General features: G+C 59.1%; 1 protein-coding gene across 5 annotated transcripts in view; it reads right to left on the bottom strand.

The window, feature by feature from the left end:
- Window positions 1-331: 331 nt before the first annotated feature.
- Window positions 332-17,135, bottom strand: part of ARHGAP23 (Rho GTPase activating protein 23) — an 89,379-nt gene continuing 72,575 nt past the window's right edge. For 4 of the 5 annotated variants that reach the window (XM_075561722.1, XM_075561720.1, XM_075561725.1 and 1 more), the window contains exons 18-24: window positions 11,549-11,622; window positions 11,229-11,318; window positions 10,708-10,833; window positions 8,767-8,808; window positions 8,238-8,334; window positions 6,334-6,368; window positions 332-2,596 (exon numbers count right to left, since the gene is read on the bottom strand). In XM_075561722.1, coding sequence (XP_075417837.1) covers window positions 1,565-2,596; window positions 6,334-6,368; window positions 8,238-8,334; window positions 8,767-8,808; window positions 10,708-10,833; window positions 11,229-11,318; window positions 11,549-11,622 — 1,496 coding nt within the window. In that variant the 3' untranslated portion in view covers window positions 332-1,564. The remainder of the gene's footprint in view (window positions 2,597-6,333; window positions 6,369-8,237; window positions 8,335-8,766; window positions 8,809-10,707; window positions 10,834-11,228; window positions 11,319-11,548; window positions 11,623-17,135) is intronic. The other variant, XM_075561721.1, reaches the window with a different exon arrangement.

The following is a 17,135-nucleotide window of genomic DNA, read 5'->3' as shown; positions in this document are numbered from 1 at the left end:
TATGGGTGACCCCTCTCAGCGCTTGGGCTGCGGGCCATTATAGAGAGAACCAGGACTTAGGGGACGGTCCCTGCGCACCTGCTTGACCTCTGCAAGGAGAACAAGGTCAGGTCCTTGGAAACCTACACCTTCCCCAGCAGTGAAGGTCTCCTGGGCTTCCTGCCTGTGTGCTCACACCCTGGACACCCACACAACTGCCAGAGTACGAGATTTGTCCCCACCCACCTCGGCCTGGCCAAGTGGCCACCTGCCCAGCAACGCCCCCTCCCAAATCTGGGCTACCACCTTGTTTCTCTCTGCCCCAGCCCCAAACAAGTGAGACAGTTGGATTGAGCCTCGAGGAAGGCCGTTTATTTCCAAGATATAGACTGTACTTTGAAGACAACTTTTCAGAAGCGGGACATCTTAGTTGTCGCCTAGAGAGGTGTGTCAGGGACACAGTGCAGGAGACATGCGGATGTGGGGTGGGGGTGCTTTACCCAACACTGTTACAGCACTTTTTAAAATGAGCAAAACATCTTTAAAAATCCTTATAAATTCTTTTTTATGTTACACATTTAGAGACAATATTTACAGTAAGAGGGTGGGGGAGGAGCGAGAAATCTACTTCACAGCCACTCTCTTCGGACAAGAGGACTGACAACGCAGTGGGTCCACAGCCCACAGGCTTGCCTGGAATGAGCGAGGGTGTGTGGGGAGAGGCCGGGTGCTCTCAGGTGACCTGCCATCTATTTACAACAGGTGCGGGTGGACGGGGGCTGGGTCCCAGCTCAGTCCCCGAACGTGTGTGTCTGAGGAAGGGAGACAGACACAGGGACACCAGTGGCCGTTCTTCCTGCTCCCCCACTAAGGACAGAGAGGGTGGGGATGTGTGAAGGCATGGGGCACAGGTGGAAGTGAGGCCACGGAGGCACCAGCACGGGGGTACAGGATTGACTGAGAGCCCTGGGGGTAGAATTGACAAAAGTAGAGGGGAAGGGAACTAGCCAGGTGGGGGTCTCCCCAAGCCCTTCTTGGGCTCCCCTGACAAGCAGCAGGGGGATGGGATCCCCACGTGAGTGCACCAACTACTGGGGAGCTCTGGGAGGGTGGAAGGGGCAGGAGTGGCACGAGGTCCTTGACAGTGGCCACACACACACACACACACACACACACACCTCCGCCCCCAGCACGGGGCACCTCCTCCTGACACCCGATTTCGCCTTTCCACAGACAGACCACTTGGCCCATTAGGGAGAGTTGGGGCGTTGGGGGGGGCGGGTGGGCAGGAGAGGAAAGAAGACCCCAGGCAGCCTTATAGGGTGTCTTTCCTTTAGTCTGAAACTTGAGACAGCCCCCCACCTGGTGGAGAGGGTCCCTGGCTGTAGACACAGACGCCAAGGGAGGGCACGGATCCAGGGGGACCCCGCCCACCGTGCCCTGCATTCGGCCGCTCCCTCTTCAACTGCACATCCCACCCACTCGCTCCGCCCTCCCACCCATTCCAGCACCCAAACCAGCCAGCCAGCCAGCAGCCTCCCACCCCGACGCACCCAGGCGACAGAAGCGGGGCGCGGCGGCGTGGTCACACACACGGGTGGAGGCGGCCGGCGGCCGCGCGGCGCGGGGGCGGGTTCGGCGCGGCCCCGGGCTCCCCGAGCGCGGGTGGCAGCGAGGCCGCCGCCGAGGCCCGCGCCTTGGTGGACTCCAGGCTGCTGAGGCCCGAGTCCTTGTTGTCACTGTGCGCCCGGGCGCTCGCGGGCTCCGCGGGCCCCCCGCCGCCCAGCTCCTTCCACTCGTTGAAGTTGAGGTCGGTGAGCGGGCTCTGCACCACCACGGTGTGCCGGCGCCAGCTGCTCCGGCGCCGCCGCGTCTCGGGCGACAGCGGGCGCCGCAGCCGCACGGCCAGCATGTCGTCGGCGGTGCCGCGGAGGCGCAGCCGCAGCGCCTCCATGCGCGAGGGCCGCGGGGCGAGCGGCGCGGGCGCGGGCGCGGGCGGCCGCAGCGACTCCTGGCTGCTGGACGAGGCCGAGCCGGGCGCGTCGGCGGCGCGCGGGGGCGCGCGGCCCGGGGCCGGGGCCTCGGGGTCCGCGCGGCTGCGGGCCAGGCGGCGGCGCGCCAGGGTGTCGCAGGGGATCAGGTGGTGCGAGCTGAAGGAGGGCCGGCGCGCCAGGCGCCCCGCGCCCGCCTCCGTGTCCGTCTCCACGTGGCTCAGCTCGCTGCGCTCGTCGTCCGCCTCGTCCCCCGCGCCCGCCCGCCGCCCGCCGGCGCCCGAGCACACGCTGCGGTCCATGGTGGACAGGGTCGAGTAGCCCGACACGATGGAGCGCGTGTCCGCTGCCGGCCGCTCCTCGGGCGCCGCCGCGGCCGCGGGGCTGGCGCGCTCGGGGGCCCCGGGGGCAGCGGCGCCCAGCGGCTGCTCCTCCGGCCGGTCCTGGGGCCCCGGCGCCGGGGTCCCCGCCCCGGGCTTGTGCGCCTCCTGCTCCGAGTCGTCGTCGGTGCTGCTGCCCAGTCCCCGCACCTCCCGCCGCTTCTTCCGCTTGCGGTTGACGGCCGAGATGAAGGAGATCGCCAGCATCTCCCGGGCGTACGGCTCCTTCTTGGGGGCCCACGAGCCCTGCGGGGGAGACAGAGCCAGATGCAGGGGGTGCCTGAGCGGCTACCCCACCCCACCCCACCCCCAAGCTTGCGGGCCCGAGCTCCCTCCACATTCCCACTTGCAAACAGCCCAAGCCCACCAGCGCATCTAACTGAGACAGCTCCAAACCCAGCCCAGCCCCCACAGATGCCCCATGGCGACCCGGCCAGCCCCTGGCAGCCCTCAGTCCCAAGGCCTCCTCAGTGGCCCAGGGCTTCCTCCAGACCCCACCCATGCCACCCCTCCCAGCCCTGCCCCATCCCATTAACGGGGCGAGCCTGCACCAGACACGGGCGCAGTAGTGCCAACACTGACTCTCTTCCACAGATCCGTCTGTTCCCTGTCTTTGACCCAAACTTCTAACGCTCACGTCCCCACCCCTGCCTTTCCGCCTAATAGAACCCACTGGAGTTCCCTTGCTCCTCTCCCCCTCTGCACCCTACCGCCCACAGCCCAGGTCACTGCAACCCCCAAAGTCACCGGGAGGGGGGACCCTGTGCAGCCCCCGCCCCCAGCTGTGCTTTCCAGCCCAGAACTAAGCAGCTTCCTGTCAACAACCTTCCCAGAAGGAACCAGCCTGTTGCCAAGGAAGGGGTCCAGTCTCTTCCGCACTCCATACCCCCTGGGCTTACGCTGCCCACAGTGACCAACCAACCGCCTCTGCTTCCCCCCACCTGCTCCCGAGGGCTCCCCCAATTCTAACCCCAGACACCCTCTTCAGCTCCACAACTCTGCTTGCATCTGTGAGTGGCTGAGTTCTGGAGTGACCCGCCCCACCTCTGGAAGGAACCACCTAGTCCTACTTAGCCTGGCCCCAACCGCCCCCACCTGTGGCTCCGTTCACTGTGGTCACCTGACTCCCACTCCTGGGGCCACAGTCCCCACCTCTTGTTTCTCCTTCTCAACTGACTCCCAAAGCCAGCTCATGCCCATTCTCTGTTCAGTTTCTCACTCTGCCTTTTCTGGACCTTTCCACCCCTCCTACCGGGGTGCTCTCTCGGCTCCCAGCCTCACCTAGTCCCTTCTCTTCAGTGCCACCTTCGTGGTCCCAGACCAGCCCACCCCACCCAGATTGACTAGCCCCACCTCCCTGGACAGCAAGCAAGGAGCCCTCGTAGCGGAGTGGTTTACCCATTGGGCTGCAAACCACAAGGGCAGCAGTTCGAACCCACTGCAGGAGGAAGAAGCTCCTGTCAAGAATTACAGCCTCAAAACCCCACAGGGGCAGTTCTACGGTGCCCTGGCTGTGGGACCGGAGCAAGTCCTTGCTGCCTCACGCTCTCCACCGTGAGGTAGGCTGTCCTGGCGCCACCCCCAGCGCATTGGAGAGGCTGAGCGATTCTGAGCGCAGCAGTGGCCACACAGCCAACGTCCACGAATGGTCCTACTGGAGATTTTGGACTTGAGTGTGGGGATGACTTGGATTCAGGCGGGCCTGCTGCCCTCGCCCCAGCCGGCTGCTCGCCTTCAGCTTCTCTGGAGAAGGGTCTCTTTAACTAGGGTCCAGGGAACCCAGAGCACCCCCAAATGTGCTGTCGGGTGTCTATCTTTCTGGAGCAGGGGGTGCATGGCTCTCCCTTGACTCTCAAAAGGGCGCGGGACCAGAGGTCCACAGAGAACGCCTGCCCTCCAGGCTCTGCGATGCTGGGGTGGCCGCATGAATGCTGGTGTTTGCTCATGTGCCCTCCAGGTAAAGGCCACCGAGAGGTTCCGGCTGGGGCTGGAGGGGCCCCATGCAGGGGCAAGTCTACCGGAAGTAGTGCCCACTGCAATTAGTTTAAAACTGCTGAGTGAGCTCTCGCAGGTGGCGGTGGGAACTAGGGGGATGACTAGGAACCCGACCCTCCCACCCCCACCCCACAGGCTCCAGTAGTACCCAGGACTCGGGCACACCGGCCATGCCCTGGCTGGGCCTCTGCCGCTAAGCCTGAGGGGTGAAATGAGGTCAGGCAGGATGGGGAGTCAGGCTGCTCCCAGGCCGATGGGGTCTTTGCAGGCAAGGCAGACAGTTCAATGGGGACTAGGGGACTGGCAGGAAGGACAAAAGGAGTCCCTTTTCCCCAAAACTTGGAATCCAGTCCACAAGAGAGCTTTCTGAGCTGGGCATTGGTGAGCTGCACCCCCAGGGAGGAGCCTGGGGCCAGACTCAGAGACATTCCATGGTGTCTGCCCCGCCCACAGGTCCAGCCAACGTCAGCCCCCATGGCCGTGGCCCGGGCAGGCTCTGAGAGAGGCTGTCCTCTGGGGTGTCCTGGAAACAGGCTACGCTACGATGCTGCGGCGGTTCTATCTGCTACATGGTCTTCATTGTTCTCTTAGCCTGAGCGCCAGCTGCTTCAGCAACACCTGCCTAGAGACCCCACTTCCTGAAACACAAGGAAGCCGCCTGGCTTGACCTGGGGAGGCTTAAAGCCCACCCTCTCTGCCCCTCCTTTAACCTGCTGGTGGTGAGGAGAGCCTCCCCACCCCCAAGGGGCTCTGAGGGACCAGTTTGACTCCCAGCGACGACGTAGCTTTGAGGAATTGGGCCAAGAGCCCACGGCTGAGAACGGTGCATTTCCAGACTGCCCCTGGGGAGCCCACCGTCAGGCCCTGGCCCACAGCCAGGCTGCTGTCCGCTCTCGGCTGTCCAGTACCTTTTCCCCTGCCCCTGCCCTGCTCCCACTGCACACATCCCTCATCAGAGCGCACAGCCCATCCTTGATGGCTAGTTCTCAAGACGCGGGTGCCCGGTTCAAGCCTTTGCATCCCCGGGCCTGGACTGCCTGCCTTGGGTTCAGTCCCTGTGCTGGAAAAACCACGAACCCTGGAGCCTGAAAGCAGAGGATGAGAACTCGGACTACAGAGCCCTGTCCTTGAAAGGCCACCTAGCCAGCTCCCCACCCCTCAGCGGGGGAAACGGCTCCAGTCAGACTTGGACACTCTCTGAGCCTTGTTTTCCCATGGAAGGGGAAGGTGATGTGTAAGATCAATGGCCTTTGGTAAAGCCTCTTCTCTGTTGCCTCACACCAGGGGTCTGAGCAGCCCACTGGGCCCCATGAAGGGAGTCCCTGCAGCCCATTTCCACGTGTCCTTTGTTGAAAGGCCAGGAGACTACAGAGAGGGCCCCGGGGAGAGTGGATTCTATCCTAGAGGCTTTGGGAGGGAAGGGGCCCGTGAGTCTTGGGGAGGCGCGGGGTGGGGTCTGCAGAGGAGTTTCAGAGGAGGGAGGTGGGGGTGTCTTTTGGGTCCTCTCCTGGCTGTTGAGAAGCCAGGTCCCAAGGAGGTCCAGCTCTGTTACTGGGCCAAGAGCAGGCTTCGCTCAGGCCTGGACCAGCCTCGAGGCTCTGGCACTGCCGGCAGCTCCGCCTTGCCTGTGCTCCCCCTTTCAGACTTGCACCCCTGGGCTCCAGCTTTCCTGGCCGCCTTCACTCTCTGCTGAGGGCTTCCCCTCCAAGAGCCCACAGATGGGAACGCCCCGGCCCCCTACAAACCCAACTGACAGACAGCCGTCCTCAGCTCTTCCTGCGGACCCCTTTTGCCTGTGAGACTTTAAGACGAGGCCTCTTTGGGACAGAGCCCCTCCAGCCCCTGGACCCCTCCGACTGCCTTCTACCCTCTCCCCCCGCCCCGCCAACTTTCCCCCAGGCTCAATCACAATTCTCTCAGTGCCGCAGAGGCAAAAACAATGTGGTCCACTTGTATACGAAAGCCTTCCAGATGGCCTTGGCACTTACCTTGGACTTGGCTGAGCTACAGGTGGTAGAATCTGCTGGCGGGAGAAGAGAGACAGGAAGGAAAAGGAGAGTTAGAAGGGGCCAGAGAGGGTGAAACCTTGCGCACATGATGGATGGAAGACTCTCCAACAGGCTTCAGAAACTGGGGGCGGTGCCAACCCCCAGCGGTCCCCAGGCCCTGGGAGTGTGCTGATGTCACTTCCTGCCCAAATGGTGCCGAGCTCCACTTCCTTTTGGGGCAGGAAGGGACATCAGGCTCTGACCCTCCTTTGCCCCAAGGTAAAGGCCCAAGGGAGGAGGGAGGTGCTTTTCCTCAGGCCTGCTTCTTCTCAACCCCCTTTGAGTCCCTGTCCCTTTGAAGTGCTGGAGAGAAACAGACACAGGCCACAGAAACCACCACAGTGAGACACAGCACACCACAGGGGCACGGGGGAAGTGGGGGCCACTCGGACACTTGCGGAGGGGACACTGCGCCCTCCGTCCACCTGGGTGCCCCTGGCACGAGCTGAGAGGTGAGCCTGCAGGTGGCTGGGAAGCTGGCAGAGATGCAGACTCCAGACTGCTCAGAGCCCTCAGGGGCAGGGCCCCCTCCTGGAAGAACATTGCTGTGGACATGGGGCTAGAAACCAGTCCTGGCCCTGCTCTCAAGGGCTTTCCTGAGTCTGGTGGGCAGTGGGCAGGTGCAGTTAATCCACACTCTCCAGCAAGCAAGTTAGAGGCCTCTTCCCCAGGCCCCACCCTGCCCACGGTGAGAAGACCACACAGCAACACACAGGGCAGGCGTGTGGCAGCGGGTGATTAGAAGAGGCAAGGGGCTCCTTTCTTTCTGTCCCCCCGCCCCCCAAGCCAGCCTTCCACTACTAGTGGCACTCCTGGGGTAGCTGCCCTCAGAGCGATGCCAATGGCTGGTCTTTCGGACGCAGCCCACCATGGCCCACTGCCAGGAGGCTGTGGCGGCCAGCTTCTATCTGTACCATCTAAGGGCTCTCAGTCAGAAACCGGGAAGTACTGGGACCCCAGGGTGCACTAGGCTTGTGAGTGGCCTCTCCTCAGCTCTGAGAGGGCCTGAGGCAGAGCAGGCTAGGCTGGGGAAGGAGGAGCCAGCTCCTGGGGCCACTGAGGCAGGAGCTGTAGGTATGGGGAAGGCTCTCGCAGTGGCCTCACTGGGTCAGGATGAAACTGGGTCCCCATACCACCAACTGACAGGGAGGGACCAGGCTCCGGCCCAGAGGGACGGTGGCAGTGTAGGGTCTGCAGAGGGCAGCTCCCCTCTGAGCCCAGAGTTTCTGGCGAGGGGCAAGGGGCAAGGGTCTGGCTCCACCCAGTGTCTCCTTCTGAGAAGCGGTGACTGACTGGTCTGTCGGGGAGAGGCGCCCAGGCCTCACTGCCTGCCCAGCCTACTTATAATCACCCGCCACTGTTAGTGACCGAGGCCGCGAGAGGGCACTGTACCGGTTAAAGCTCCAACAGGTCCGCTGGAGGAGGGGAGGGGAGGGGAGAGAGGGGTCGGTAGGGAGGAGGGGGAGCACAGGGAGAGGAGGGAGGAGGAGGGCGGGGTGCAGGAGAAAAGGAAGAAAGATTAACAAGAGAACATGCCCAGAAGGCCACAGCCCAGAGGAATGGAAGGCCGGGGAAGGAGACCAGTGAAGGAAGGGACTGAAGCAGCAAGGGCGGCTCCCACCCATGGGGGGGGGAGTGAAAAGGGGTGCTGGGTAGGAGGGACAGCTGAGCAGGTGAGGTGGGGGCACACAGGGCCAGGGACTTCCCCTGCAGAAGGGGCCCTGCCATGTCCCCCAGCTCAGTGCAGGGTAAGGGAGGCCCCGCTGGGGCAAGAGGGGGAAGCTGGGCAGCTGGGACCCGGAGGTGTGTGGACCCCCCCCCCACTCCCTGGCCCCTGAACTCACCGGAGCCTGGGTCGGTGGGGGGCACCGTCCTGCCGATGTTGGGCAGGAGGTACTCGATGTTGGGCACCGACTGAGGCTCCTTGTCGTCCACGGGGGTCTGTGAACAGGAAGGAGGGTCAGCAACATGCCCTCACGAGGCGGGGCCTCGGCCCCTTCATCAAGGGGTGCCCAAAAGACACCTGCCCCTGCAGGGGCAGCACCCTTACCAGTCAGGCCCGCCTGAAGGGAGGACCTATCCGGTCCCCATCAGACGGTTTAAGACTCTGGAGGCTCGGGTGGGCCGAGTCTCTCCCATCAGACTGGAGCTTCCTAAGACTAAGACCCTCCAGGAAGGGGGTGCCAAGGACGGGTGTCCTCGGGGCAAGGCCTGCACCTGCTCCATCTGACTGGGGGATGGGTGGGGGGGCGGGGGTCCTGAAAGCCAGGACCGTATCTCTCCCATCACACTGCAGGCTCCTCAGCAGAGGGGTGACTCCCCTCCCCGCCCGGGGGACCAGCCCCCACTACACACCGCCCACCTCTCACTTACTCTCTCTCCCTTGTCCTCCTCGTCGCTGAAGAACCAGTCTGACTGTGGGGGAGAAAAAGGAGGCCATGAGGTCGCGGTGCGAAGGGGCCGAGGGGAGACGTGGGCCCTCCACCTATTTGGCCTCCGGGGACCCACTCAGGGGGCCAAATGGAGCGGGCGGGGCAGGAGGGGGCACCAAAAGGCGAGGGTCCTTAGAAAGCACAGCTGTAGGGACTCGAGGGGACTGGTCAGGACTAGAGGGCTCTCTGAGCGTGTGACTGCGATGCCCACAAACCTGGAACGCGAATCAACCCCCTAAGGTCACCTTTTACTTTGAGCCTTAAAAACAAATCACTTGTATGAGATCAGATCAAAATCCCCCAGCCAAAGCCGCCGACGGAGTTGATTCCGACTCCCGGCTGCCCTCGGGGTTTCCGAGGCCGCGGGGCTTTCTGGAAGCAGACTGAAATGTCTTTCTCCCATGGAGTGGCCGGCGGGTTTACACTGCTAACCTTCCCGAGAGCAGCCAAGCCCTTACCCACTGTGCCGCCAAGGGGTCCAGCGGGGTGGCGGTTACTCTCAAGGGAATAGCAGAGGGCAGGGGGCAGGGAGACCCGAGGATGGACAGCACATGTAGGTCGGATCAACGAGAAAGGCGGCGCGTTGTGAAGCATGCCACCAGACTCCCTCAGTGATACGTGGGGCGGCTGGTAAATGCCAGCCTCATATGATGTGTAAACCCTCGCCCAAAACACAATTATGAAACAATTTTTAGTAAGGTAAGGGTTTCCCCCTCTTCTGCAACAGACCCCGGGGCCCCCCTGGCTGCCTCTGTCCGACTCCCCAGGCTGGGAGCAAGCCTGGCCCCCGTGGGCAGGAAAGAGGGGCCCCGTGTACAGAAGAGCTTCTCTTTCGCCTGTTTTTCGCCCCAACCCTGTGGCCGGGTGCAAGCTGCCAGCTGCAGGCAGGGAGGCCGAGCGCCCTCTAGTGCCAACCAGGTGGACTGCCTGGCGAAAGCCAGAGAAGGCTTTAGTCCACAGTGGGAATCCCTGGCCCCCTTGGGCCCCCTGCGCCCCACCCTGACCACTGAGAAGGTCAGCCCTGCCTCCAAGTCAGAAAAGGGCAGTGCCCGGAGAGAGGGGCGAAGAGGACTCCTGGGAAGCCAAGAGGCAAGGACTTGCTCAAATGTGTCAAACAGAAAGCAAAGGACCCCACACTAGAACACACTTTGGGTAGCTGAGCATCTCAAAGACAGATCTGTATGTCCTGAAAGAAAACAGCAAAAGCAGACGGCCTACAAAGGAACAGGTGTCAGGTGTCATCAGAACTCTGGAGAGCAACGGCTGGACACGGGCAGTATCCTAGTCACCGTGGGCCAGCCAGTTCCCAGCCCACCCAGTGTCTGTCGTCGGAGTGAGGACGGGTCTGCGGGCCGGCCGAAGGCACAGCCTTTGGGTTGGGCTGAGGAAGACCCTGGCGGCCGCTCCGGGCTCTCATCCCGGTGCTGAGAAGCAGGGACCAAGGAGACAGACAAAGCATGAGTGGGGGCGCTCAGGCCTCCTGCCTGCCCTGTCCCATCCTGTCCTCCCCAGACCGGGGTATCACCATTGGCTCCCTAAAGCCTGAGTGGGCACACAGGGTCACTAGGTCCCCAGCCTGAGCTCTGCCCCTGTCCCTGCAGCCCTCCCCACTACCCATGCCTCTCTATGGAACCGCCTTCTGTGGACAGGCCTCCGTTTACCCTCCTGGGCCCTCCTCCTGCCTCTGACTTTCACGTGAATCTTAGGCACGCAGGCACCCCGATTCTCCTGCTGGAGACCCGACCTCCTAGAACGACCGAGGTTCAAGGATCTATTAGTCCCAGGGGGCTTCCGGCCCTGGTGACCTTTCCGTAACCTGCCCAGGTCCGTGAGTTGGGTGCTCCTGGGTTGGCAAAGTGCGTGCCCGGGGGAGGTGGCTTACATGCTGGATCAGCGTCTCCACAATCTTGTAGCGATCCGGCATGTGGGTCACCATGTCCGTCATGTTGTCCTCAGACGTCCTCACCAGCGTCGGCCCGAAGACCAGGGCCAGGTTCCGGGGCTCCATCTGTACCGAGAAGAGGGACAGGTCGGATCCAGGGCCCTCCACACCTGCTGGCCATCCCTCACACCTCGGTCACTGCACTGAGCTGTCCCTGCTTGGGGGCCAGACGCCCATGCCAGGCAAGTCAAGCGTGGGACAGATTCCGCACATTGGCACAACTCCAGGAGGCCCTGGGGTGGGGTCTGGCCTGAGGGTCCCCGTGGGGAGACCGCCTACAGCTTTCCTCGGCACAGAACCTGAAGACACATGCATTCCGTTAGGAAATACGTGGTAAGGGATTTGAGCTAGATCAGAGCGTGGACTTCCACCAGCTCCAGGAAGACCACGGCTCTCTGCCTCCGGAAGACTCGGAAACGGGGCAGAGGGTTCTCCGAGCAGAAGGTCCGCCCGGCACCCACCTTGTTCTTCTCCGAGTGGTCAGCGATGGTCTTCAAGTGGCCCACGAGGAATTTGAGGGTCTCATAGTAGTGTCCTGGGAGGTCTCGGATCTGGGGCAAGAGGAGGGGTGGGGGACCAGGCTGTGACACTCTTCCCCTGCTGCACAGGGGCTCCCTGGAGTCCTCCCTCAGCCCCCTCTTGGGAAACCAAGGCCCAGGGTGTAGAAAGACATAGGCCCAGAGGGGGCCTCTTGGCACTGGGCCTGGGTGCCAGGGCCCCGTGGCCTCTCCCAGGCCAACCCATTGATGCCTTTTGGCTTCCTGCTTCTCGGGAGCCTCACCAGCTTCCGCAGCGTCTTCATCCGCTCTCTCGAGTCCTCGATGCGGTTGGCCTCGATGAAGTCGTTGTATTTGTCTAGAACACAGTGAAGCCTGGTTAGAGAGGTGGGGCGGCCCCTCCCCATACCCTTAGGGTGAGCAGCCCCAGCGGGCGAGGGGGCCACGGGAGGTCAGGGTCTTTGGGTCATGTTGCTCCTGTTTAGGGAGCTCTGTGGCCTTGTTCAGGTGATAGAGCCCCCAACAGCTGCGGGTGTGCACCTGAACTGGGTAGGCCTAGGTGTGTCTGGGAGGAAATGAGACTCTATGTCAGTGGTTCTCAACCTGTGGGTTGAGACCCCTTGGGGGGGGGGTCAAACGACCCTTTCACAGGGGTCGTCCAATTCATAACTAGCAAAATGACAGTGATGAAGTAGCAATGACAATAATGTTACGGTGTGTGTGGGGGGTCCCCACCACATGAGGAACTGCATGAGAGGGTCGAGGCCTGAAGAAGGTGGAGAACCACTGCTCTATGTTGACTCTGGAAAAGAGGCTTCCGCCTTTACCCAGGGTGCCAAGGGTCAGCGGGTCAGAAGAGGGCCTCTCTGTCTCCAGACACCCACACACGCCGGTGTCCCGGCCTCCTCAGCTCCCTCCACAAGTCCAGAAGCCCAATTTGGATTTCCAGCTCTCGCGAGCTGTGCGACCCAGGGCGAGTCACCTAACCTCTCTGAGCCTTAGGACCATCATTTGCAAACATAACAATTTTAAAAGTCCATAAACCCAAAACAAACCCGCTGCCGTCAAGGCAATTATGAGGGACAGTCCCTCCACAAAGTCCACAGGAGACTGAGAAGGGGGCTGGATGGAGGTTATTCTAAAATCCACCCAGACCAGTAAGTACACAAGAATAGTCGAGGATTTCTTTTTCTTAATGGGGTAAAATAGGCCTCATTTCCCCCCCATCTCTACCATTTTCAGGTGTGCCAATGGATGGCCTCAGTTACATTCACAGCATCATAAGCCCACCAGGAGTTGTTTCCAAAAGCTTCTCACCCTCCCCCGCCCCGTTCTCCCCTCTCCCCCCGGCCCTGTGGTCCCCAATCAGCTTTCTGAATTCACCTGCTCTAGATATTTCATAAGGAGCCCTGGCGGTGTACTGGTTACTTGTTGGGCTGCTAACTGAAAGCTCAGCGGTTCGAAACCACCAGCCGCTCCCCAAGAGAGCCAGCGACGGGGCTTTCTATTCCCATCAGGAGTGACCGTCCCGGGAACCGACAGGGTCGGATCTTGCCTGTCCGGCAGGGTCTCTGGGAGCGGGCACCCACTGGATGGCAGTGGGCTTGGTCGGAGCGGTACCGTGCCCGTGGGACCGTCACTATTCACTTCTCTGCAGGGCTCCGAAGTTCACTCTGCGGGACCGTGGACTAGAACTTCATTCTTTCTGAGCGTGCCCTGGCAGCGCAGGGGCTAAATCAATCAGTTGCCCGCCAAGAAGTTGGCCGTGGAGCCCACCAGCCACCCCCAGGCAGAAAGGCTGGCAGAGTGCTTCCACGGGGATCTGTGGGCTTGGACGTCCCGGAGGGCGGGTCTCCTTGTCAGAACCAAGTTGGCAGCAGTGGGTTGGTTGGGGGCAATAGAAGCATGGTTCTGGCTGTCGTGCCTCATCTCTCTGGATGTGACTCTTGGTCAGATAAATCGTTTCCAAAGAGTTGTCATTCTTTTTTTCCTATCTTTTCACCCCCCCCCCAACGGTTTTATTGGCACATATTTTATATATCAGACAATTCCCTGGTTCAGTGGTCCAATCGTACCAAGGAGAATTGCACAATCATCATCACATCAATTTCAGAGCATCCCCCCCCCCATGGTTACATCGCCTCTAAGATGAATGATGCAGTCACAATCTGTTCTAGTGCTCCCTCCCGTCTTTATTATCCATTCCCGAAACCCCCCCGCCCCGCACCTCCCAAGCCTGGATTCCCCACACCTCCTTGCACCCGCTATTACTACTCTGCATCCACACCTGCGCTTCACAGCTGGGAGACAATAAAAAACACAGGCACACTAAGGTGGGAAGGAGGAAACCAGAATGGTGTACAGACAGAAACGCAAAGAATGCCTAAGAGGAAAAGACCCCATCAACATTTAAAATAGCCAGGGAAGGCATTTCTGTCGTGGAACCAGTAAGAGACACCTGGGCCCAGAATCAATTCAGGTCGCGGCTACAGGGTGGTCAGCCGGCCGAGCGCCGAGTTCGGTCCAGCACCATCAGGAATCAGTGGTCTCTGCCTGAGCGTGCGGCTGTCTGAGAATCGTGATCTGCCAGCGGCTCAGTCAGACTAGACGCTCTGGAGATGGCTGTGGGCTCACTCCCCCCATGCCCCGCTGCTCTCCACAAATTGGGTGTTCGTAATTTTATCTCTGGTCGTCGGATCGCACAGGCCTCCTCCGTGTGGACTTGGTTGGGTCTCCCTTTGCTGTACGAGAGTCGTATTGTGATGGAGCGGGAGGACCGCTGTTGGTGGTACCCAGGCCTTGGACGACATCTCCACGTACAAGTCCCTCAAGATGGACTCCGAGGTTTCCTTCGAAGAGTTTGATCGTTTCAACTCCCATTTCTAGTTGTTGATCCCATCTGAATTGAAGTTTCAAAGGCGGTGGGACGTACGGAGACGTAGTCCTTCCTTCCTCTGCATGCGGGAAGCCGGCTGCCCCAGTGCCCTTTGTTGAGAAGACAGCTCTTTGCCACAGCAAAGGAACCTGGCACCTTGCTGAGAATATACATTTGCTATGATTGTGTGAGGGCACTTCGGGCCCCGCCATTCTGTCCCGTTGGTCTGAATGGCTATGATTTTGCCACTATCAGATTTAGTTGGCTAGTGTAGTTTTAGAGGACATTTGGAAACCAAGAGGGGTGAGTTCGCCTACTTTGTCCTCCTTTGATCAAAATAGTTTTGGCCATTAGGGTCCCTGCCAACTGTTTGAAGACTAGATTTTCCATTTCTGTAGAAGAAAACCAGCTGCTGGAATTCCGGTAAGACTGCGTCGTGCGCATGTCTGCACATCGCGTGGGTGGAAGGGGCACCTTTACAAGCTTGTTTTCTCCGACCACGAACAGAGACTGTCTTTCCGTGGGTTTCAGGATCCCTTCTTCCTTTCAGCAAGGTTTCATCCCAGGTTTCCATGTGCAGATCTTTCACCTCCTTGACGCACGTGGGTCCCGAGTGTTTTAAACGTGCAGATCCTCCTGTAAACGGCACCGTGGACTTCAGACGATTCAGACACACACTGCTCTCTCTGGGTTGGTCGTGTCCCCTACAACCTGGTCGGACTTGCTCAGCCGCTCTGGAAGCTTGCTTTCTTAATCATGTGACTGGGGACTCGTACAACTCTTACCACCATCCATCCATCCATCCATCCATTCAGTGTGTGAAGCACATTTGTACATTTGTTGCCATCACCATTCTCAAAACATTTGCCTTCTACTTGAGCCTTTGGTATCTGTTCCTCGTTTTTCCCTTCCCTCCTCCACCCTCCCTCCCGAACCCTTGATAATTTATAAATTATTATTATTTTGTCATATCTTACACAGACCGATGTCTCCCTTCACCCACTTTTCTGTTGTCCATCCCCTGGGAGGGGGTTAGATGTAGATCATTGTGATCGGTTCCCCCTTTCTACCCCGCCTTCCCCTTCCCCTCCTGGTATTGCTACTTTCATTATTGGTCCAGAGGAGTTTGTCTGTCCTGGATTCCTTGTGTTTCCAGCTCTTATCTGTACTCGTGCACATGCTCTGGTCTAGTCAGATTTGTAAGGTAGAATTGGGATCAATATAGTGGGTGGGGTGGAGCATTTAGGAACTAGAGGAAAGTTGTATGTTTCATCGGTGCTGTACTGCACCCTGACTGGTTCGGCTCCTCCCTGCGACCCTTCTGTAAGGGATGTCCAGCTGCCTACAGGGTCCCCATTCTGCACTTCCCCTCATTCTCAATGATGTGATTGATTTGTTCTTTGATGCCTGATCCTACTGACACCTCGTGATCACACAGGCTGGTGTGCTTCTCCATGTGGGCTCTGTTTGCCTCAGCTAGATGGCCGCTTGTCTATCTCGAGCAGCTTTCTTGTGGAAGCTTCAGGGTTTTCTCTACATACAACGGTGTCACTTGTGGATAGCGACCATTTTTACGTCTTGGCCAATTGGCACACCTTTTACTTCTTTTTCTGGCTTAACTGCACTGGCCAGAATGCCTGGTGTAAGTCTGGCTGGTAAGCAGGAGACACCCTTGTACTGATTTTACGGGGAGGGGGGCTTTTATTCGTTCATGTTGAGGCTGATGTTACATGTGGGTCGTTTGTAAATGTCCTTTCTCATGTGGAGGAACTGCCCTTCAGTCCCAGTCTGGGGCTTCTTATCATGAAATGTTATGGGATTTTGCCACATGCTTTTTCTCAGCACAGATTCACGTGGTCGTGTTTTGCCCTTCCTTCTATTGACACCGTGTGTTACGTTGATCGATTGCCTTACGTTGGGCTGCCCTACACGGCCACCGTGTATAAGCCTTCTAGAACTCTTTTGGATTCAGTTTCGTGGCGTTTGGTTGAGCATTGGCGTATCACTATCCATACGGAATGCTGGCCAGTACTTTAATTTCTTGAGGTGTCTTTATTTGGCTCAAGAATGTCTTTCAAAGAAAGGAAGATAAAGGAGGATCCGACTTATCAGAAAATGAGGCAGACTAAAGAGAGATCCTGACTAAAGAAGCCTGGCCCCGGCAGACAAACAGACAAACTGAACATCCGTGAGGACAGAAAGGAGGGAGACAGACATGCTGACATTTAGTGTCTGATAAGGGCAGTGCGTCCAATCAGCGGGGGCCACCCGGTTATCCGCTTGGCTATTCCTATCAAGGGTATTTCACAAAGTTAATTAATTATATACATTTAATTATAAGTGCAAGATGATTTAAAAATAAAAAATCAATAGCTTTACCCACAACGATGGCCCAACTAAACAACAAATGCTGTAGAAGGTTCAGAGGTGAAGGGGCTTGTAAACCACTGTGGAAGCAATACAGCGCTACCTCAAACAACTGGGAGTAAAAAGACAAAGTCCAGAAAAACCTGTGCTGCGCAAATACGCCAGAGAACTAAGAGGCAGGACACAGATGTCTACTCTCCCTGCAACACAGCTCACAGGAGCAAGACGCTGGGAACGGATAAGAAAACCACTCTGGTACGTGCATACAATGGAATACTATGCATCCCTAAAAAATAGCGATGAAAGAAATCGAGAAACACCTCACGCCATGGAAGGACCAGGAAACCATTAGGCTGAGTGAAGTTCGTGCATCACAAAGGACAAATACTGAACGAGTCCATTTCTATAAACACCAAGACGACGGAAGGCCTCAGCTCATGTGATCTTCTCACCTGGTCTCCCAGCAACACGGCAGAGAGCCCAGGAGCCACCCCCTTTCGATGTACACCCCAGGGTCGGGTCTCAAGATGGGGAGAGGGAGAAGACCGTTGAGCTGCTGCCACACAAGCTTGTGCTGAAGCCACCCCAAACCAACAGACACCCCGACTAGAGTGACAGGCGAACCTGCT

The sequence above is a fragment of the Tenrec ecaudatus genome, chromosome 10 (genome assembly GCF_050624435.1).
Source record: "Tenrec ecaudatus isolate mTenEca1 chromosome 10, mTenEca1.hap1, whole genome shotgun sequence".
In the NCBI taxonomy this organism is placed as follows: domain Eukaryota; kingdom Metazoa; phylum Chordata; class Mammalia; order Afrosoricida; family Tenrecidae; genus Tenrec; species Tenrec ecaudatus.
This window is presented reverse-complemented; position numbering and strand designations above follow the sequence as displayed.